Source organism: Mercenaria mercenaria, unplaced genomic scaffold (genome assembly GCF_021730395.1).
Source record: "Mercenaria mercenaria strain notata unplaced genomic scaffold, MADL_Memer_1 contig_3645, whole genome shotgun sequence".
Lineage (NCBI taxonomy): Eukaryota > Metazoa > Mollusca > Bivalvia > Venerida > Veneridae > Mercenaria > Mercenaria mercenaria.
The window spans coordinates 2,685-26,880 of record NW_026461804.1 but is presented as its reverse complement, the minus strand read 5'-3'; the positions used below and the strand labels follow the sequence as shown (position 1 = coordinate 26,880).

Genomic DNA, 24,196 nt, shown 5'->3' with positions numbered 1-24,196 from the left:
TACAGAATAGAAATTATAAATCATGTGAAACAATGAATTTTAGATTCTTTTCTCCTGAAATTAATTTCATTGACATAACATGGCAGGGCATCAATTCACTTTTGCAGAGACAATATATCTGTCTTTGAGAAATGTTGGACAGCAAAGTTTGATAATCCTTTTTGTCTGAAATTTAATTTGTTTCAAAAATACTCAGGTATATCACTAATGTGTAGATAAAAACAGATTATTTAGAACTTAATTATCATTAGAACTGTGTGTTTCAAGATGAGTTATTCTACGCAAGCTGAATAGGCTGCATTTAAATTTTCCTATTCTGTCGTTTGGTCGGACCATTCTAAACTTGTATAGGTAAAGGGTGTATGTTTGTATGTAAAATACATTTCAACGTTTCTATAAAAAGTCCCCGATGAATAAAATGACCTTTATTATGTAGTTCATTATTTTGGTCAGCCAATGATGGAAACAGAAATACCAGTAAACAAAGACTTTAGGAGAACTATTTTTCCCTCAACAACTTCCTATAATCGTTCACTGAAAAAAAAACTGAAACATGAAAATAAAACTTTAGAATTCAGTTTTTATTTATTTTAGAATTTTGCTTACAATATCATTTTGAAACTGCCAATACCGATAAATATGAATTTGTTACGTACGAGTATGAGTATGCTATTATGAAAGAGATGGCTACATTATTGCAAAAATATAAATCTCCTTACTGCTCACTAACTTATTATAATGCAAATACTATTAACTAGGTAATTCGTTGAATTTTCAAATCACTTTTATCTTTAACCAGTTTTTTGTCCTGATCCTTTTTGTTTTATATATTATTAAAAGACTACATACCTGTAACTAGTGCACAGGCTGTCATCATATAATTTTCATCAGTGGAAAAGTAAAGCTTCGTTTCATCCTGTAGAGATGTTATGCCAACAGTAGAGGCTCCCGAAAGCACAATGTCGTTTATCTTAAACTGCACGCCCTTTCCATTTACCATTTCTATACGAACTCTACTTCCAAGTTTGAAATGTGCTATGATACATTCACAAAATACCTGCTGAAACTTTGGAACACTCACTGTATCAATGCAGACCAAACTTGTCTTTGAAATTGAATGATCGGTACAAATATTCACTGTAAAATCTGAAAAATGCATACTCGTTACATGTTTTTATATATATTATACGCGCTCAAGTGAAAACTTGATATTATGTTTGAATTTATTTATTGCAATTTCAGTTCTAAGAAGTAAGTTGGTTGCATTGCATACACACCCATCACTCACACGCGCGCGCACACACGCACACACACACACACACACACACACACACACTTTATACGAGCACACGCAAACATTTATGCCTATTTATATAAGGTTGTGCACAATAATATATACGTTCACTTGTTAGTGCGCGTGCATTATAAGATATAGGTGCACGTATACTTTCCATAAGTGCACCCGCAAATACGAAGATGATGTCCACTTACATATACACATACAAGTATAAATTTACAAGTGTACCGAACAAATATATTTACGTTCGTTTATAATTTTGCAAGAGCGTGAGTAATTACATGCACTCGTATATTTTTGCGTGCACGTACAAATATGCTTGGGCCTAAACGTTTACATGAACATATACAAGAATGTACATGTACACTTAATTTTTATTCTTTTGTGTTGAAACCTGCGCGTACAAAACCACACGGTACACCGTATAAAGGTAAAGGATAACCACTAGAACAAAAAGTATGATGTCAAAACTATGAACGAATATAACTTCTACTTTTTTCTACTCCTTGCGCGCAAAAAGAGATTGAATTTACCTTGGTTTCTGTCTGGGCAAATTCGGTTGTGTGATTCTGGAAAAAAAGGATAAAATACCAGATATTTTCTTGATATATTAAATCTCATGGTACGTGAAAACTCAAAACTCTTAAATGACTCTATCATAAAATAATTTACAAAGTTTGTAATTGTTGTGGCTAAAGGACAAGATTGTTACCTGATTATGTTAATAAATTTCCGGTACTTCTGGTACATAAGTTTACTTTTTTCAGTTATAACATGATTAAAAAATGTATTATTGGCTGTCTCCCCGTAGGGACGTAAAGCTGGCTGTAGGTACAGGATTCTTTCATGTAAGGAAACAATCCAGTTAGACTACGATCTAGTCATATAATTCCAGTTCCTTATTCGAACTTAAAGTAGAAGGTGCCCAAAAGTATCAAATTCTGATATTTATATTCGATTGTACTTATTCTTACTACAGACTGAAGATTTTCATGGAATGCATAGTGTAGAAAAAAAATTACGCTGGAAATCGATTAAAGTAGGTATACGCAGACCGACAGAATACAGCTACGTCGCATAGATTTCATTGCACATCTTTGTGAGCATAGCATTTCCACTTGGTTACAGTTACTTGCAAGAGTACTAACAAGGACTTAGCTAGCTGTCCGATAAAAAATGGCAAATGGAAAACACAAAGAGAAATGTTTAACATACTTTTTATATTGTTTACTTTCCTTGCAATTGACTAATTTTCATGAGGATCGTGCAAGGAACATTACTGTGATGTTTCATCAGAATTGGACTGTTTGTTTAGGCTAGGAGTTGTTGACGGACGACGTGCGACGGACGACGACAATCACTGACCACAAAAGTTTAAATTTGAGCACTTCGCGCTCAGGTGAGCTAAAACCAACATTACTCTTTGCGCTAGAATTCGGACGGATTAACTAGGTGGTAAAGTCGAAGGTTAAGGTTACAGCAAAGTCAAATATGTCCATGATATTTTGTGTCCAGCGCATAACGAAATAACTACTCAAGATATTGTCTTCAAACTCTTCGCAAAGGAAGGTGGTGATAAGACTTTGTTCTGAACACATAAGTTTGGTAGCTACCTAGTCCTAAGTTGAGTTCATTTTACTCCCCATACCAACATCTTGATCGTCTTCCCCGCAAAAAAATCAATTTTCTTTTCTTTTGTTTTAGTATTCTTTCACCACCGCCAGACAAGATGCCTAAATATCCACTAACTATCAAATAACATCCATCCTCTCCGACACATAATAAAACCCAAAAAATGTGTTTAAATTTTACTTCCTCCCTCTCTAATCTAGTCTAGAACTCTGGGCGTATATTGCTCAGTTTTATGGGGCTCTTGTTTATTGTTGTTGTTGGATGACAGAGGAAGATATCAAAATACTCAAATTGTCCAGTCAAGAGATACATTCGGCTATAAATTATTATTTAAAATAACCTTTATAATTTAATATAAATTTATAGTCCTTTCCATTGGTCAAGATATCGTCACATGTAAAATGATAAAAAAAAGTCATACTGACTCGAAGGCGGAGAAAAAACATCTATCGACCGCCAGCTGTGACGTCATCACAGTTTTACGTATAAACGTCGCACCGACACAATTTAGTACATATGGCGAGTTTCCAGCTTTGAGGGTACAGGAAGACCCCAGTTGAACCTCTGTGTATTATTTCCGTAAGCCAGCTGAAAGGCTTCATCAAATGAAGAATTCAACGTCCCGAGTGGAGCTCGAACCCACATCGATGAAGGGCAAGTGATTATAAGTCAGCGATATTAACCACTCGGCCACGAAAGCCCCAATATTTGTATTTGATATTTACACTTATGAGTAGGCTGGATTTAATGATTATGAAACAAATTGTTGCCTTTTAAGTTCGGTCGATATGAGGATTTATCCACCTGATTAAAACGATATCAACCTCGGTCAATATCGCCTTTATCAGGACGATAAATCCACATCGATCTCATTGAAGGGCAACATTTGTATTATCGTTCTTATTCTACATACATGTTTCTTCTCTTTGGCAGATCTTAACATGCCAACATCAATATTTTATACACAATTTTCAAATAATTATTACATACATGAATGCATGTCTGCAATATATCTGCTCGTTACAGCTTTATTTTAGGTGTACCTGTAGCATCCGTCGCTGAATAAAGTCCATTTGACCCATTTTGTCCAAGAGTAGTTACGTTGCCTTTTGAGTAGGCTTCTGTTGTTATTGCTCTTGAAGTTATTGACGCGGTTGTGTCAGTAACACGTGTGGTAGGATGCATACATGTTATATTAAATCGTTTGGTGTACAGTTCTGAAATATAGTTACTTTTTAACAGAGTAGAAAACATAAATCATGCAAAACAGTGTACATTAATGTATGAATTCACCTTTGCGGAATAAAAATACATCCGTCTTAGTGAAATGATGGACAGCAAAGTGTGAGAATTCTATTTGTTTGACATTTCATATTTTCAGATAAAGACAAGAAAAGCAGACACAAAAAGGTCAAAAAAAAAAACGATTGCATGAAGGGCGATACTTGCGGAATATTACTAATGTGTGGATCAGATAACAGATAGTTTAGAAATAAATTATCATTATTACGTCGCCTACTGGAATAAGCAAAAAGCTACATTTTATCGGGTTTTACTTTGTGTATCGATGCTCTACATCGGACAGGTTGAAGGACGAGCTGTCTGTTCAAAGAGAGTAATTCTACCTAAAGCTAAACAGTCTGCATTTGAAACTTATCGCTTTGTCCCTTTGGTCAGATTGTTCTAAATCTGTTTAGTTAAAGGGAGCAGTTCACGCCCGCAGTAGCTACGCTTGTATGTAAATTACATTTGAACGTTTTTATCATGAAGTATGTGCTTGATGAATTATGTATAACATTAACGATTCAGTTCTTTATTATGAAGTTCTTGCAGGGAGCAATATACGACTGTAGAACACACACTGTAATCGACGGCGAAACCACGAAAAATAGCCCCCATGAATAAAATGACTATGATTATTCAGTTCATAATTAAGGCCCACCAAGGACAGAAATGGCAATACCAGTAAACAACGAAACCCAAAGTCTTTAGAAGAACTTTTCTTTCTTTTCTCAAACCATAATTATTATAACAACTTCCCATAATCTCCCATTAAAAAAGCTGAAACATGAAAACAAACTTTATAATATAGTTTTATGCATGAGTATATGTCTGGCTTGTGTAGACACTGGAACACTTAGCATTGATCAAAACGATGCTATAGTAAAAATGCATACAATGATGGTTGACAAACGTTCTCATTTTGAACTGTCAAGAAGTCATTTCCAATTTTCAGTTTCATTTATTCAAGTTAGAATTCTGCCTACAATATCATTTTGAAGTTGCTAATACCGGAACAAATGATGTTGCCATATATGTGTATGGACGCTGTAATTATATACTATTTGGAGAATGCTACAGTATTGTAAAAAGAACTGAATTACTGCTCACTCACTTATGATAACAATACTGTTTACTATGTGATCTTATAAATTTTCAAATCACTTTTGTCTTTTAATAATTGATTGTCTTGATCATTCTGAGTTAGTTAATATACAATATAGAACGACTACATACCAATAACTAGTGCACCGGGTCTCATCGTATAATTTTTACTAGTGAAAAAGTAAAGCTTCGTTTTATCCTGTAGAGATGTTATGCTAACATTAGAGGTTCCCGGAAACACAATATTGTTTATTTTAAACTGTACGCCCTGTCCTTTTAAAACTTCTATACGAACTCTGCTTCCAGGTTGGTATGGTGCTATGATACATTCACAAAATAACTGTTGAAACTTTGGAACACTTACAGTATCAATGCAGACCAAACTTGTATTTGAAACCGAATGATCGGTACAAATGTCCAATGCAAAATCTGAAAAATGCATACTCGTTATAGGTTTTAATATTGATTATACGCGTTCAAGTGAAAACTTGATATTTGTTTGATTATATTAATTGCAATTAGAAAGTTCACTTCTCCACCCACGCATGCGCAGTCACTCACTCATTCAAATTATATTAGCACACGCAAATATGTATTTCTAGTTATATAAAAATGTGCATTGGAATATAAACGTGCACTTGCTAGTACGCGTGCATTTGTAAAATTACACGTGTACGTTTATAATTGCCCGGTTCGCACGAAAATTTATAGGTGCACCTTTACGTGCACCCGCAAATACGAAGAGAATGTTCACTTACATATACGCCTACAAATATGAATTAACAAGTGTACCGAACAAAAATGTGTAGATAATTTTACAAGATCACGTGTATTCACATGCATACGTATATTTTGCGTGAACGTCCATATATGCCTGTGCCTACAAGTTTACAGGCACACATATAAGAATGTATATCTGCACTTATTTTTCACTCTTTTGGTTTGAAATGTGCGCAAACACACACCCGCACGGTACACCATTTCAAGACAAAGAATAAACAATAGAACATTTTTACTAGAAAAAGGAAAAACAAATATGATATCAAAACTATTAACGGATATGAATTCCACTTTTTCTACTCGTTGCGCGCAAAAAGATATTTAATATAGCTTTGTATCTGGCTGGGCAAACTGGGCTGTGTGATTCTGGAAAAAAAAAAAAGATAAAAAATTAGAATTTTTCGTAATATATTAAATCTCATGGTAAGTGAATTATAACAAAAACTTGATTCAATTATAATATAATTCACAATATTTGTTATTGTTGTGGCTAAAGCACAATATTGTTACTTGATTTTTCTTTTTGGATTTAACGTTGCACAGACAATTTAAAAGTCATATGGCGACTTTCCAGCTTTAATGGTGGAGGAAGACCCCAGGTGCCCCTCTAGATCTGTGCATTATTTTTTTCACGAGCAGGCACTTAGGTCGGTGGTTCTACCCATGCAATAATAATAACACTACTATAGTGGCGCCTTATTTGTCATACGTTTCACTGTGTGGGTGTACTATAAGTATTCTGTTTCAACAGTCAGGTTTATTGCGCGTACACAAGCCAAAATACATGTTAGAGTGGCAGAGCTACCATTGACTGCATTGTAGTATATAACTATCTATTGGCGTTCGAGTGTGTAGTGTAGGTTTGAGTAAAAGTGATACTCTCCAAATCTCCGAAGATGGATAAGTCAGTTTCAAAATAGTCGCTTTAATATGAAACAGAGAATGTTTTCATCTTCCATTTTACTCAGCCCAAATACCAATATATCTTGAATTTTATTTCATATGTGCATTTTCCATTTGTCGAGGAGCCGATACTAACATAGACCGCAGATGCTGTAAAACCTCGTTAATTCATGTAGTTCTTCATATTAAATTCATTTCTGTATGGCAGAGAAAAGGACATTGTTTGTGTAAATACCGTGATGTAAAATCAGTCGATGTTTACACCCCTTTCCCCCCAAACGTGTATGTTTTATTTTAGATATAAATCTTCCCTACCCTTGTAACCGTACCATATTAATTTAACTAGTCACGATTAAAACTCGCAAATTAGTAAGAATTTGTCAGTGCCTTCGAGGCCTGTTGGTTAAGGTCACAGACTTGATGAACTCGTTTCTTTCCTTAGCGCAGTGAGTTTAGAATTTTATTATGATGTTGAATTTTTCCATGTAGAAGAAATCAAGCTGCCTTAGGGGCAGCCAAGGCCTTCCTCCAAAATATAAAACTGTAGAGTCGCCATCAGACATAAACGCAACAAAAACAAGAAAGAAACATCTTGTGAAAGCATCTCGGTAGTTTATCGGAGCGGTAAAGGGTTAGAATCCCGTTTTGGTTGCACATTTTTACATTTCATTGACATTATTTTGATTTGGTTTTAAAAGAGAATACTATGATTAAATTACAACTTACTTTTTTATCTCTGTAAAGTACTAGTACGAAAAAACAACAACAAAAAGTCTTACTAGTATATGTTATTAAAGGTGGTGTCATTGCATCACTCCAATTTCCTGCTATTACCGTTATTGTAATGTTGTATTGCGTGCTAGCATTAAGGTTTTTGAACGTATGAGAAAGATCACTAGCGTTTCTAAATATTTCGAAAGTATCCTTCCCGATTTCTGGTCGAGGTGATATTTGCAGCAAATACTTATCACAATGTTTGCTACTATTTGGTGCCAAAAGTACACGTATATTATCTACTGAAATACTTGCTATACTTCTCTCAGCATCAACCAACGGTTCAGGTCCTGAAATAAAATGATTCTTGTAAAAACATTGACCTTTAGTAGTTCTAACTCTTACATATATAATGACATAAATCTAATTAGTCATTCATAATAAAATTTAACTCTAGTCTGTTACTGTACATACATTCCTGTGATGATATTTCTCACTTGAAATGTTGTTCTTTTCAACTCTGATGTCAGTTTATATAAAGTTCCAGGTGGATAATAATATATGTGACTGTTTACATTGTTGTTGGGTTTTATCTTCACTAGTATTCTTAATTGGACAGATATATACATACATATAACAGATTGTTATTGTCCGTAAGTATTGACCTAGCACTCATTAATCTTCGCCAATATTCCCGGCGTTTTCGTTTATTTACACATAATTAGTATCTTGAAAGTATCTACATCGCTAAAGTAACAATAAAATTACATGTAAAGATAATCGGTGACACAGTGACGTACAGGTAAGGTGTTGGACTTCCTAGCACATTATAATTAACACGGGTTTGAAATCACTTACTGAATAGATCTTTTTTTCTCAATTTATTGTATTATAATGTTATCGTTAACATTATTTTATGTGTCATATTTCATGCATTTTAATTGTTTTCTCTTGTAATATTTATTTTCTGGTACGCTGGTGACAGGTAATTTTTCTTTTTATCTAAGATACATTTAAAACAATTTTATTCCACTTGTTTACAATGTGTAAATAATTTTATTTATATGATTACTCTTAATAAATGTACCATAAACATCACGATACGTTTGATCAAATGAGTAGGAAGTCTGCATATAAATTTTTTGGAAAAATAGATATGGTCAGACGTAGGGTTCGAACCAACAATCCTGATATTGGCAGGTAAACGCTTTGTCCGCACAGCTACCTGCACATGCAACAGTATATCAATTAAAAACGATATATGTAATATTGTGTTATATCGCTATTTATGTTTGGACACCGAAACTTAATTTACGGAAATATACGGAATATTCATGAGTGCCAGGTCAATACGTACGGACAATACATAAACATAAACTAACATCATTTTATCATTATTAGAATTTGTAATGGAGTATTCTATCTCCAGATAACTTTATCCAGAATTGCTCTAACTCCATTTTAACCAACAGAATGCATTTGATCACAATAAAATATGGCCGATAGGCATACTTCGTAGCATGTTTGAAATACACTAAGAATGCCTTTCTACACGACATGCAAAGGTGATATTGCTTTTTATAGCTTATATAGATTATTTTATCATTCTATTACTTATACAAACACATAGCTTTGTCAAGCTATAGGCAAGAAAATACATGTAAAATTTTTCAAAAGACCTGTAGTGATGTGTATTTCGGATAGAAACTATTTTCTTCATTCTGAAGCTGTATCTTCAGAAATACCAGTGAATATAGCAACGATATTTGTAAACATGTTTCTGAGAAGAAAATTTGTGATAAAAGGTTATCAATATTAAGAAAAATAGAAATAAAAATCCGAAACAGAACATATTTTACTTTACAAAATTACGATAAGGCGCCAACTAATTTTCATGTCGATCACTTTTTTATCTGTACAAATTGTGTTGAATGTAGCATTCGTAGAACAATAAGAACTGGCAGTATAATAACCCTACTTCCAGATCTAAATTCCTATCGTGAAAAATTAAAATCTTATAATAAGTGTTGAAAGTAAGTTCATGTCACTGGATGAAATACGTACATAAAAAACTGTGATATATACATGCAGCAACTAAATTGAATATATACAGGAAGTGTAAATAAAAGTTATAAATGAGAAATGTGAAAAGTTAACTAGAGGCCTAAATTGACCTTTAGAAGTCCTTCAATTGAAGAAAACCTTAACTTTCTGACTCTGCTTCTAACTAGGTTTGGTTTAGTGAAAATCCTTTAAGCTGTCCATTATTTGTTTTTATTAATATTTTGCTAACACGCACCGAAAACACATATCCATTGGAAAAAACAAAGTTATTTCTGTTTTAACTCTAGTGGCCAAAATGTCTCATTTTTAATAGATTTGATATAAAACATAACAAAAGGACCTTATGATGATTCTCCAGACAAAGTTTTATGAAGACCCGTCCATGACTTTATGGGAGGAATTTAGTAAAAAGTACCTTTTTCTTCAACTCTTGTAGCCCATAAAAATGGTTAAGTATCTCCAATTAAATACATGTGTTGAAGGACTTATTAAAGTTTGATGAAGATTCATCAAGTGGTTCATGAGAAGTAGTCATTTAAACGCGTTTGTAGTTTTAGGTCTGGTAGCCCCTAAGTGGACCAAGCGCCACCCAACTATTAAAAATAACTTAAGAGGACCTTACAATGATGCTACGGACCGAGAATGATGACAGTCCATTTAGTTGTTCATCTAAAGTAGTCTTTAAAGGTATTTTGATTATAGCCATAGAATGAGCAAACCGTTAAAATGCCTCTAAAATTTGAACAGTATCAAAACTTAAAAAACATACTTGTAAATGTTCTTAATGTCGTTTTGTTGCTGCTATAGAAGCCCGGTACACTTGTTAACACAGTGATACTGTATTCTGTTCCAGGCTGTAAGTTATCAAACTGAACTGAAGACACATTCATAGGTACCATCTTGGTGTTTATTATTTGTTCCTCAGTTGATATATAAAATATTTGCAAAACCCATTGTGTGAAATTTGATGCTGGATCTTCGTATTGTACGTTCAAACTGTTGTTGCTGATGTTGTCTTCCGGGATGAAAACTTTATTTGGAAGTAGTGGTACTGAAATGTCACACATACGGTATTACGGATTATTCCACAATGTCTGTTACCTATGCCAGAAGTAATATAGGCAGTGATGATATTTTGTGGGGAAGCGGTTTGAACACTTCAAGTTGATACTGTTTTAGTTTTTTTTTAATATTAAATTATTTTTATCATATAATCCGAATGTTTTTGATTTAATAAAGGATAGTTTGGCGTCGTCTTGGAAAGGCTCAGAGCTATTAAAGCTCACTTTCAAAGTGCAAAAATGGAAATTCGTTTTTCACAAGATGTCAGAGTAATGAAAACTGAAATTTTATCTTATCTCAGGTGCCTAAAGAATGATTTAAGATGATATCTGCAGGGGTTTCCGAGATATTCAAGAAACGTTTTCAGGATGGGGCATTTTCCAAAAGACAAAATAGGAATTAATTTGTCAATACAGGATTCATAATTATTTAACCTTGAAGTGTATGAAAACTTGTCTCATAATCCTAAAAACCTATGTCAAATTTTCAAAATGACATTTCTATCGGCTGCAGAGGTACCGGGTCGGAGATGGAGACACTTTTCAAGTGCGTAAAGGAAAATATTTTTGTCAAAAGAAGTCAGAGTTCTAGAACTCGGTGTGTGCTTTTTAATTATGATTCTTAATGTCAGTTTTAGTTTCAAAATAATATCTGATCAGTTATGATGGGCCGACAATAGACGACAATCGAATAATCGTCGGCGTTGTATTCATGAGCGCGATCGCCGACTTCACTTTTTCCCTGACCGATTAATTACTTGGCACCTTAAACGGATAATTTAGTTGTTTCTGACCTTTTTCTTTCTGATATTTACGGTTCTTTGGGACAGTTACGCCAAGGGAAACTACTCTACGTAAAATGGCTTCCTCCATAATCTCGAAAGAAACTGAAGTCATCTGCAACCACCCAGATTTTGGAAGATATATGACTTTTACAAAATTAAAATCGGGAAAACCAACAACCTAAACTCTTGACATTAGTATGGCAGTATGCATTGCATGCCGTAAGACTCACGCAAGCATATTAGCAAAGGCATTTTCATTTTTTATTTTGCTTTTGTGGGATTATAATCATTCCAGTCGTTAACTAAGGATTAATAAATAAGTTTAGTTTAATAACAAAATGTCACGAGAAAAGTCCCTTGTAAAATTAAGACGAGTACCTGTTTTGAACTATCTTTACAAATACTTCACTTTCATGCTGTTAACTTACTCGTGTTTATGAAGGGATACAAAAGAAATAGAATATTTGGTGTCTGTGTGGTTCATTTTTTAAAGTAATGATATGAAGCATACACTGTTAGGTGAACTTATTGATACGCAACTAGAGCAACCGATTATCCGATTATATCCGATTAATCGAATCGGTTGGCTTGTCCAATAATACCGATTAATCGGTTGGCAAATCTAATCGATTTGCCCATCACTACTAATCAGTTTCAGAGATAATCAAGGAAAATTATTCAGGATAAAAAATCAAAATCATTTTAACAATTTTGCAAAATTGAGATGGGTGTACAAAAACGCAATATGAAATTTTGCGTCATATCTGTTTATTCTTTACGCCATAAGACCATAATGACATAAAAAAGAAAATATATTTTATTTAGGATTTGAACATATAAGGTAGCAAAAAGTCCTTGTTTGGAGGTAAATTCTTTTCTCAGTGCATATAGTAAGTAAGACAACATACTTTCTCTTCTAAAAGTCCTAATTTAAACAAGTAATAAAGCTGATACAGGCAAATTGTAAATCTATTGAATTTATTTTTAGATTACTGCAGTGAATACCTAGTTGTTTTATTCCGTGTTAGACAATAGTTGTTTATAATAAAGTGAAATGTACATGTTCACCACAGAATTGCTTAAAAGTAGCCAGCAGGCACTTGACGTCGTATCTATTTTCGTATTTTATCATAATTGTAAAATTATTCAGGGTACAACATTTTAGCATAAAAACAGAAACTAGATTTTCCCAATTTCTTTCACGGTCAAGAGTCCAAAACAATCAGCCGTTACCTCTTCATAAACCATAACAATTCGAAGAGCAATAACGAAATACAGTGTAAAGTGCACTTGATATACTCACGTGTAAATGTTGTTATTGTGGAAAACCCGTCACTCATTATTCCAGTTAGAACTGTGTAAACCTCAAAAGTGTATTCAGTGCCAGGCGTTAGTTCTGATAATACTGCTCTCCCTTCGGTGCGATTCAATAATCTCTCAGTTTTATTGTTGTATTGAATTTTGTAATAGTCGAATAGTAAGTGACTGTTTCCAGAAAGATCTATTGTAACACTTTTAGATTCAACCGTGTCTCTAAATGAAGTGGGCCTTTCGGGAGCTGAAATTATAACATAGTTCTCGCAAGCCTAAACGATGTAAACAGTTAAACAAAACATTTTCATAAATATGAAATTTAATACTTTTGTCTGTCACTAATTTTGTGCTTTCTTATTTTTAGTAACTGTTGTTTTGATGTACATTGTATGTTTAAGGCCATTTATTTTTCATTCAAGTCACATTGTTTTATAAACAAATAGATCAGTAGTAAATGTTCAATGACAAATGCTCTTTTTAAAAGCAGTTATTTTTATACAACTATAATTTCAGATGTGTATTATTCTATATAATAATATTCATAGTAGAAATTATATACTTTTTTTTCCTTGCTACTACGTTCTATTTTCAAATAGCTTACAGAGAATACACTGTACTAAAACTATAAAGTAAATACAAATGGAGAGGCATTTGTACAACAAACCTGAAAATGAAGCCCCTGTCCCTGGGTTTTTACTCTTCAATACATTTTGACTTGTATTTTTTACAGCAAATGCTTCTATTTTGTAAAATGTAGCTGCTGTAAGACTGTAAATTGTCTTTTTCAAGATTCCCTTGGTCTGAGTCTCAGTAATACATGAAACATTACAAATTGTAAATTGGATGTAATTGTACATATCATCCCAAACTCCATAGTTGACTGTAAAATTAGATGCATGCACCATCTCTTTTGGTATATCGATAGACTGAAGGTCACTTGGTCCTGAATGAAAATAGTTGTTAGATGAAGTATTTCTGCATTTTCAAACAACAGGTGTTAGTTACCGAAACGAACATTAAGCACAGTTATATGTGACGTTAGGTCACTTGGTCCTGTATGAAAATAGTTGTTAGACTAAGTATTTCTGCATCTTCGAACAATAGGTTATCAGTCATAAATGGTTTAAGTTACCGAAACGACCATTAAGCAAAGTTATATGTGATGCTATGCGTTAAGAAAATTATAAAGCAAAACTAAATGAAACACGAACTTCCAAAACAATAAGTAAGTACAATTTGTTTCATTCACTGATTTAACTATAATACATCATTTGTCGGAATAATTTGCAGGAAATCGGCATGCTGGAGGGGCAAAACTAATAAACCTTATGTATTTAAACAGATTTGACAAAACATCATCTTAAAACTCCGCTTTTAAATTTGAAAAGTAAAACAACTTGAAAACATACTTGTAAATGTTTTTAACGTCGTTTTGTTTATGCTGTAGAAGCCCGGTACGCTTGTTTGCACAGTTATACTGTATTCTGTTCCAGGCTGTAAGTAATGAAAGTGAACTGAAGACACATTCATAGGCACCATCATGGTCATGGTGTAAGGTATATGTTTATTAGAAATTGTCAAACTCCAGTGTGTGAAATTTGATGCTGGATCTTCGTATTGTACGTACAAACTGCTGTTGCTGATGTTGTCTTCCGGGATGAAAACTTTATTTGGAAGCAGTGGTACTGAAATGTTACACATTTGGAGTAACTGTTTATCAATCAATACATGTACTACATGGTAATTTTTTAAGTGAAATACCTTGAACATTAAAAGAAGCATTTTTATTTGTTAATACAATGTTTTAATACAAATATTGTAAGCAAATATCATTTAATATTTCGATAATATAGCATATGAATTAAAAGAGAAGATTAACGTCTCCGTTCCAATCAAGGTTCAACATTAAAGTTAAACTGAAATTCATAAAAAAACAAATTCTCGTTTTACTTTACTTTTGAATAGAAAAATAGAATCTAATTTTCAGAAAAACAAATGCTAAAGATATCAAAGACTGTATTAAAAGAAAACAAAAGTGTAAAAACTTAAACTAGATTATATATCAACGGCGTCACTTGCACCACTTCTTTTTCTTTGGTCGTTAATTTATAGCTGCTTAGTTACATGGTATTATAATCTTACTAGTTTACTAGTTTGTGACAGACTTGTTCATATTTACTCTTATTTCTCAAAAGAGTGGAATACATGTATAAAATGAAATACATTTATCGACGGAAAGTCAAAGCAGACTTCTACCTTCTGCTGCATCTTTGATGAAATGACGAAGGGAATAATAACACATAGGCCGTTCCATGACTTTAATGTACTTATTGCATGAAAATAGTTTGAAATACTGGAAAATCAGTGTCTTGCTAGAAACTGGCATATTGTAAATCGAAAGCAAATTCAATTGACATACAATATAAACTGCAGTTGTGTATCAGAAATTCTGGAAAAATGTTAGGTACTAAAACTGTGCACAAAAGGTTTGTTTAAAAATAAAAAGTACTAAAAAATTAAGCCTAACTTTTAGCGTTAGAAAGCGCAATGGTTTCGATGAACAGTTAAAATTATTATAATGGACACTTGTCTCTTATGTTTATATATACTTACTTGTATATGTACTATTGTGTAGTCCAGATTCACTGTATAAACCGGCAATTGATGTGTAGATCGTGACTGAATACAGGTTTCCTGGAGCGAGTCCATCAAATACCAAGGCTGTTACATTTGCCTTGCGTTGTAGTGAACAGTTGCCTTTTTCTAAATCTAGGTCATCACATGTAACATTAAGAGATGCCAATACAGGAGAAATAACGATGTTGTAGCTAGAATACCTTAAACTCTGATCGTCCTTCCATCTGATTGCGAAACTATGCCGGGTGACTTTGCTGATACTTGCAGCATGAGGAGGTGGCAATGGTCCTTGAAATAAAATGACACAAAGCATTAGTAATAATCTATTTCTTTCTGTTGTGCAGAAGCCTTTATCAAACAAACATCACAGCGTTCAAAGCCAATGGTGAGTTTCTTGCACCAACATAATGTTAAAAAGAATCCCTGTCTGGCTGAAAAAATGAATGAAGGGCTTTGATTCAGTGCTGTAATATTTTCTTGTCCTTTAGGATCATGGAGTCCATTTAACATATGTGTATATGTAGAGTTCCGCTTAAGCCGGTGCTAGGGGGTGTAAGAGGTGTTGCACTTTTCATTACCTCGGATGAGCAGACTCAACCAAACCGATCTTCCTGGTTGCATTCTCTGCTTCCAAAGGATCTTTTTACAGATTTTATTATTATCTTGATAATGCTTTGAAAACGCAATACAAAGTCCACTGCTTCTCTTCTAGAATATGACTAAACATCTGAAATACACTGTACAGCATAACCCAATTACTTGATATCTGTCAGTGATGTGTATAAATATGGTAGCATATTTACATAGTATGTTATTAAAGTATAGTTACATGTATAAAAATGTACAGGTGTTCATTGTATCTAATATTTATTGAAATTTGCTTTTTAAAAAAGATTGTGCTAAAATAACAGAAGCAGGAGGGCTATGATGAAGAAATACGCTGCACAGAAAGATATAACAAGAGACATTTCTGTCAATTTTGAAAGAAAACCACTAACGTAACATCCAAGCTAAGTTTCACCAACTTCCACCAAAGCAACTGATAGGGAAAATCGTTCGAAGTACGGACGATGGACGGACGGTGATTGATCATATTTGCTCATCCCGAACATTCCGTGCTCAGATGAGCTAAATGTGATGAAATACATGCTTGAACGAAAAAGTTACAAACTGGACAAAAAATGTGACATGAAATATTTAATCTCCAATGTAAACATTCCCTTTCAGCACGGAGTCCAGATATTTTGCATTGCACATTAACTCATTACGAGAAACATTTGTGGTTATTACAGAACTGGCTGGGAAAAGTCCATATTGACTTTTTACCTCAACATGTGACCTTGACCCTTGACCTAATGGTATAAGTTTTGCGCCCGACAGTTTGGCTAATAATTAGGAAGTAATATCAAATTCCTCCGCCTTTATGGTATTGGTCTAGTGTTGTGTATGACGCGTAGTCTCATTTTTTTTTAATCGGACATGAAACCGGATAGGAAACAAACCATGCTACTGACGTCCGTATTTGCGCTTGAAATTGAAGGCAGGGTCTGAAAGTTGTTCATATCACATTTTTTCGTTATGGGGAATATTTAGGCAAAGTATAATTAACATTCCTTAATGGATGGTTGAGTTACAGATCAGACAGGAAGAAACACTGTTAACATTTGATCTTTGAGCTAGCGTTCTGTATGTTGCACTTTACATATTGTATCATTATTTGGAACTCAAATTGGTGCCTTTTTTATCAAAATTCCTTTTAAGATCAATAAGTTATGGCCTAGATACGAACCAATAGGAGACTAATAAATGAATGATCGTCAGATTACATTGAATTATTTTTTGAAGAACGACTGAGTTTACCCATCACATGGCTGACTATGATGTTGAAGCCTGGAACCTTTCCCTTGTTCTCCGCAATGTTGAGGAAAAAAATATTTGAAACAAACAGATAAAATATTATCTATAAAAGAAACTGAAGGGTGTTATGATCTTTAAAAACCATCTCATGACTTTGACCTAACGATAATTATGCGGGTATACCGTGCACGATCCAACGTATGCTGAATACGTGTAACATACGTGTAAGACCTATCAGCAAAACTGACTTATGCATGCACATTTGCAAGAGATGCACTCGACAATTTTTCGAGTAATGTAGCACATGAAAGCAAGGGCTACAAATCCACTGAAAATCACAGAACAGGAAAATGCAGAAAACATATCAAATATGCAAAAGGGGGCATATAACTGGTCCTTCTTGTAAGGTGTTGAAGATCCTCCCAGTTATAAAAAAACCCAACTTATCATAAAATTTAATGAATCAAGGGTCATACATCCGCTAACAATCAACAATGACTGTGAAATGCCGACGAAATGCACAACAAGGTATGGCAATGTTCACTCTTGTTAAATTTTGTGTAAATCAATCTAATTTAAACACTTGTGCCTGTTTTAGTGTTTCATCTATGTCTTTTGTATGTGTTCTGGAAAATGTGTATAAGTAAAACTAAATAAATATTGTTTCAAGAATAATTGTTGATGCAAGTCATAATTTAACTTATTGGAAATTAGTTTAAAAGTGACAACGTTATAATGAACACAAAAAAAGTTTCCATTTCAAGGCTCCGTTTTTTGATTTCAGCATACATCAAAATAGATTCAAAATTTCGTAAACGTTCGCTGAGCCCAATATTGTGGGCGCCGACTTACAGTACGCAGGGTCATGAGTTTGATATTCGGGCGGGCCATATGATCGCCGTGACGATTTGATAAAAGACATTGTGTCTGAAATTATTCTTCTTCCACCTCTGACTCATTTGGGTAAGTTTGCAGTTACGTGCGGAGTGCAGGGTTGTACTGGTACAGAATCCATGAACACTGGTTAAGTTAAATGTCCGCTTTTACATAACTGAAATACTGTTGAAAAAGGCACTAAACCCAAGACAAACAAACAAACAAAACAATTTTTGATGAATGCTTAAGAAATAGGTACCTAAGCACTAATAGGTCTCAGAAATATTGATAGAAAACACTTGAGCTCTTTCAAATACAAAATAAATGGAAAAAGTGCATACACAGACTTTGCAAAATTACGTACGGGTATAAGAAGATGATTGCTTTTTGTCTTTGCTTGGAATGCCATTCTCCGATTTCACATAATATATAAAGGTGTAGTTTGTCCCGGAAGTAAGGTTATTTACTGACAGATCATATTCTTCTTTTTTCGCAGTGCGGCTCTCGTTGAGCGTCGTCACATACTCATCATCAGATTGTGAGTAAACATCAACGAAAACATATGAGAAGTAATCGCTGCCTACAAAATTGTCTGGGTTTATTCTCCAACAAAGAATAATATCATTGGTGCCTATGGTCTTCAGTTTGAAATTCAACCCGGCAAGATTGACGTTCAATTCTAAAAATAATGTAAAACTTGTTTTACAAATAAGATAGTTACTATAAAATCCAGATAAAATGCAAAATATAAGATTAGTTAACGAGTTATTTACATGAAAGTGGAAATATTTCGCAAGACTATAAAATAATTGCTATTGAATAATTTACTTATAAATGGTAAAAGATCTGATAGAAATAATTAGACTATTACAAGTAAGCCACGCCTTGCAGCTGATGATTTTGTGATGACAAAAGAATATAATGTGAAAAAGAATAAAAATAGTTTGTTCATCTTAAACATAACTGAAACACACAGATTTAGGTCATTAACGAAATGTATACAGTATTAAGTTAAAAACTAATCTATGGTGGCATATTTCTGCATACGATATCCAGAAACGTTTTTGCGAAAAAATAAAAGCTTCACTGGACGAAAAAACAAGTTTAAGCGCATATAATTTTAAATTACCTTTACTTTAATTTGGAATTTCACAAAAAAAAAAACGGCAAATGTAAGCAGAATTATTCTCCATATATTCGCTAAATTCAATTTTTGAATCAAATTCAAAAGTTACATAGATAAAACACTTACTTTTATTTCAAATTTCAGAAAAACGGTGAATTTAATTAGAATCAATTTTCAATTATAAATATGACTTCATATTCAAATAAAACTATCGATTAGACAAAATATAATATCAATTTTCATTTCTGATTGAAAGCTGAAATTAAACAGACTTAATCGCAGTGTGTTCACTAATTTTAATATCCACTGTCACATTATATTCAAAGATAAAAAAGTAATTTTGGATAGAGATCTAAAATGTATGCTCGTAATAATATAACTTGCGTAATATTAAACCTTACATGACGAACAATCAAAATATTGCTGGCAACTGTAAACCTCACACACACTAGAGAGCATCATTCTAACAATAGAAATTATTCATACTAGTGCTGAGGAATGGCGCGCGCACTCCACACCCTAGAGATTTACACATGCGGCGTTCACATACTAAATCTGTGATCTTTGAAAATGTCAGATAAGTCTGATGATTTGGAGAATAATGTAACGGAACTATATTATGATGATTGTAGCATTTACGCGACAATAACACCTTTTATAAGGATGATGTTAATTTAAAGTCAAGTGTTGGACATTGTAAATCCATATTAAACGAAAACTGAAAAAAATACTTACATCAGCACTAAAATCAAAGTGAAGACAGATAAAACGAAGACAGACCCTTAAAGAGAATTCCTATTCCTATAGTTTTTCTTCCTTAAGTTTCATAGATGTTTTTCAAATTCATATAGGTGATAGGAAAATTTGTGCTGGATAAAATGAACAAATAAAAACAATGGGTCACCAGGCTTGTTTTTGTGAACAATGTATTTGAACACACAAACTGTTGCTGAAACTGCTGGCGATTTTTCAACATTTTCATTACTTTATATATAAAACAACAAAATTATGCATGAAGACAGCACAATATGATTATTTTTTTTAAAGGTTTTATTACATACTCATTACATATTGTTTTCCTTCATTTGTTCTAACACCGACACCCCGACATCATCTATGCTATGCCCAGGCATATTGAAATGTTCTGCCACTGGTTTCGTACGTTTTAGCCGTATGTCCGCTTTTGTTCTCGCAATCTCTCCTTCAGCGATCTTGATATGCCTGGTCATAGCATACACGATGCCGGGGTGTCGGTGTTAGAACACAGGAAGGAAAACAGTAAATACTACCGACAGATAATGGAGCTTGAGTGGATCCACTAGTTGCAGACAGAGGCGCCAAATGGACTTAACACGAAAGCGAAACTTGGGGTTCTTTGGAGAGAATATAAATAAACTCATTCGAATTGATGCTTAAGTAACATTGATTTTTCCGGAAGTATTTTGGTTTTAAGTAAGCGTTTTTGTATTAATTTTGGTAGATTGCCGTTGCGACCCATTAATATGTTCTTAATATGTAATTCTTTCATATATCATGTCCCTTTTTCTGCCTTTAACGCATAATTGTGAGTTGCAAATACATACTTGTCATATTCTACTTGTTCCGATACTAATGGAGTATTTTTTGTAATTACTTCCCTTTATACGTAAAATTTCATATTTTTATAGTTTTTTATTTCGTTTGATGATAAATTATTCGATTTATTTTTATTTTTGTTCTTTTTAGTAAAGACTTAATGGTTGAATGCAAAATTTTATGGGTATCTCTGTTTGTTTTAGCTTATTTTTGTAATATATCTATGGAATATAAACTTTGTCCTACCAACGAATTGATTAGGATATATTTTTAATTTGTCTCCCGTGATAGCATGGGAACTTCACTAGCTTGATGTTTTTCTGCATATTAAATCTATAACTTTTTAATCATGTGGCCAGTAGACAGTCCTTGTGCATCATAAACGTGTATCGCTTTTTAGCGGGATTTGACGTTGACGTTTAATAACGTTACGTCAATTCCGGTTTTGTATTTCAAATGTTGTTATATTATGAGACGCCATGATGTAGTGTAATTCTCGGAATTTGTCATTTTGATAAAGACCTTAAGGCCGAAACGTTAATAAAACTGAGTGAAAACTATAGAGTCTTAAAACATTTGGTATCCCTTAGGGTAAATACTGAGAAAAAATATCGAAAAATAAAATAACGGCATCATCTAAAATCATGGAGTAGAACGCTCTAGTCAACATACTTATAGTGGTTCAGTATATCAGATAACACATTTATCGATACATATGCAATAAGCTTGTACGAGTTATATCTATAAGTAAACGGACAATTATCGGGCGTAAATAAATTGTTTTTATAAATGTGCTTTTTAAAGTTTTAATATAATATAAAGGTTTAAATGTTATTAAAATAAAGTAGTAGTGTATAGATGTAGTCCATGGACGGTAGCAGTTTTCACCTTTCGTGTTTTGTATTTAAGTCAGGAAGGGAACTGCGGACCTCCTCTTACATGATTTTGCTAAACACTATTTACGAATTATTCAATAATTTATTAAACTTTTGGCGACAAAATTCATTAGAAAATAATAGTAAAAACATTGCAAAAACAAATAAAGGCACCTCTGCCCGTACCCAGGCATGTTCTAAAATGACATTTGGGCCTTGAATTAAGCCCCCTTTTTTAATAATACATAGATTTATCATATTTTGGAACATATCAAGGCATCAACCTGAATTTGAGATCAGGTCTCCAAATTAAAATTTTGCAGCACAGCGTAATCAAATAAAAACGAATAATAATAAAATAAAAAACGAAAGACGAGAAACAATTCTACATGAGCGCATGTTAGACAAGGGAAGTAACACCGTCTGCAGGCATAATCTGTCACTGTCTGTTGTCTCTAGGAAAAAGGTCAGTAATTTGGTCAAAAATGAGCTTCTGTGTGTAGTCGAAAGAATTCCATAGTAAGTAGATCCTAATTTTCCCATTTTCTAGCGCAAATTCGTGTAGAGCGAGTGCTTTAATTGCACGTTTTCACTGCTAGAATATATTCTGCATGAAATGAAACGGTTTTTATGATTATACACCAAGATATACATGCAAAATGTTCGATATCAAAAAAAGTGCGAAAACGTTCGCAAACACTACATTTCAGCTGAACTGAATTTCAAATTAAAATAAATAAAAACCTAGCTTAAATATTACATTTGATTAGATAAATTTTACATTTATACAGTACATTTAACTTAAATTTGGAAATAATTTCCACTTATGTATGATAAAATGTGTTTAAATTAAAAAAATAATTGCATTTACATTACGTTTAGTTATTACTTAAACATAACTTTTCATGAAGTGCATGAAAAGAACTGCTAAAATTAAGTGAAAATATTTGCTTTAGTGCACACCTCTGCATAAGAAAAACTGGTAAGTTTCAGGAAAATGGACCAAATGTTCATGAAAAACGGTGAAGTTTTCGTGAATAATAAATGGCTTTCGCGAAAATAACATTCTATTTTCACGAAAACTTTACCGTTTTCATGAAAGTTAAGTCCATTTTCGCGAAACATATCTGTCTTTTTTAATGCAAAAGTGGTCACTAAAACAAGTTTTTCCACTTAATAGTTGCAGTTCTTTTCGTGAAAAGCTTTTATATTTTTGCGAAAAGCCTTAATGTTTTCGGGTAAACTTTTCTGTTTTTTCGTGAAAACTCGATACATTTTCGCAAAACTTATCTGGTTATCGTATGCAGAAATATGCGACCATTCTAATCTCAACTATATTTGTTACTAACATATCCTTTGCGAGTATTTTGCTAGTGACAACTTAATCAGTATATGCAATATTAAATATTACTGTGTTCCAAAAACAGGTCATAACTATGTCTTTGTTACCAATATTATGCACAAAATGACAAAGAAATTACTACATATTTAAACATCACGCAGAGCGATCTGACCAGAGCCACAAAGACAAAATCCCCAGGACAGAGAGAGGGAAACTCTTTTAGATACAGGCCTGTCCGGCTTACTTAACATAGTTCTTTTCAAATAGACAATCTAGTTCTTTAACGTGCTTGGTGTATAACACCAATACAAGAGAAACCATCTTCCCTGGGAAGAACCAGTAAAGACGTCTTAGATAATTGACAGGCACTGAAGAGCATCGCAGAAATTTCCAGCGCCTGGACTGGAATGCGAACCATGTGCCTCTGGAGAGACAGTCCAGCGTGTTATCACTAGACCTGCATGCCACCACAAATTTATTTTAACGAAAGGCATTTGTTTACAACGACGAGTAATGTTAAGACAAATACTCATCATATGAGAAGGCCATCAGTTGTGAAATAGAAAATGAATAACACGTACGTAAGCAAAATGTGACATAACTGAGAAAAAAATATAAAAGAAAAACATTCAGATGGTGCTATTTCGATTTCAGTGTTTTAAATCAGTGAATGGACCAAACTAAATAGGAACTTTCTTCGTAATGATAAAAATTTTATCATTCAAAATAACATTTCGCTAATGGATAAGATAAGGTTAGATTTCTATATTTCCTCAAAATGTGAAAATACACATACAATGCACAATATTAATACTATAAATCTAAGCAGAAATGAAATAATGGAAAATATACAGATATAATTATGGTACACGATTACATAGCAACAGATTAAATTATGTCTGTATACAAATGAATCTTTCATAGATATACAACATTTATATTGCATTGAAAAATGCACATACACATATATATA

The 24,196-nt window shown here is 33.2% G+C and overlaps 1 protein-coding gene across 1 annotated transcript; it reads right to left on the bottom strand.

The window, feature by feature from the left end:
• Positions 1–6,415: 6,415 nt before the first annotated feature.
• On the bottom strand, positions 6,416–18,984 carry LOC128553262 (receptor-type tyrosine-protein phosphatase eta-like; the record flags this gene model as incomplete). Its single annotated transcript, XM_053534388.1, has 8 exons — positions 6,416–6,460; positions 7,832–8,061; positions 10,545–10,826; positions 12,925–13,179; positions 13,600–13,878; positions 14,345–14,620; positions 15,549–15,860; positions 18,670–18,984. Coding segments are annotated over 8 exons (1,994 nt in total), but the record flags the coding sequence as incomplete, so codon positions are not given.
• Positions 18,985–24,196: the final 5,212 nt, after the last annotated feature.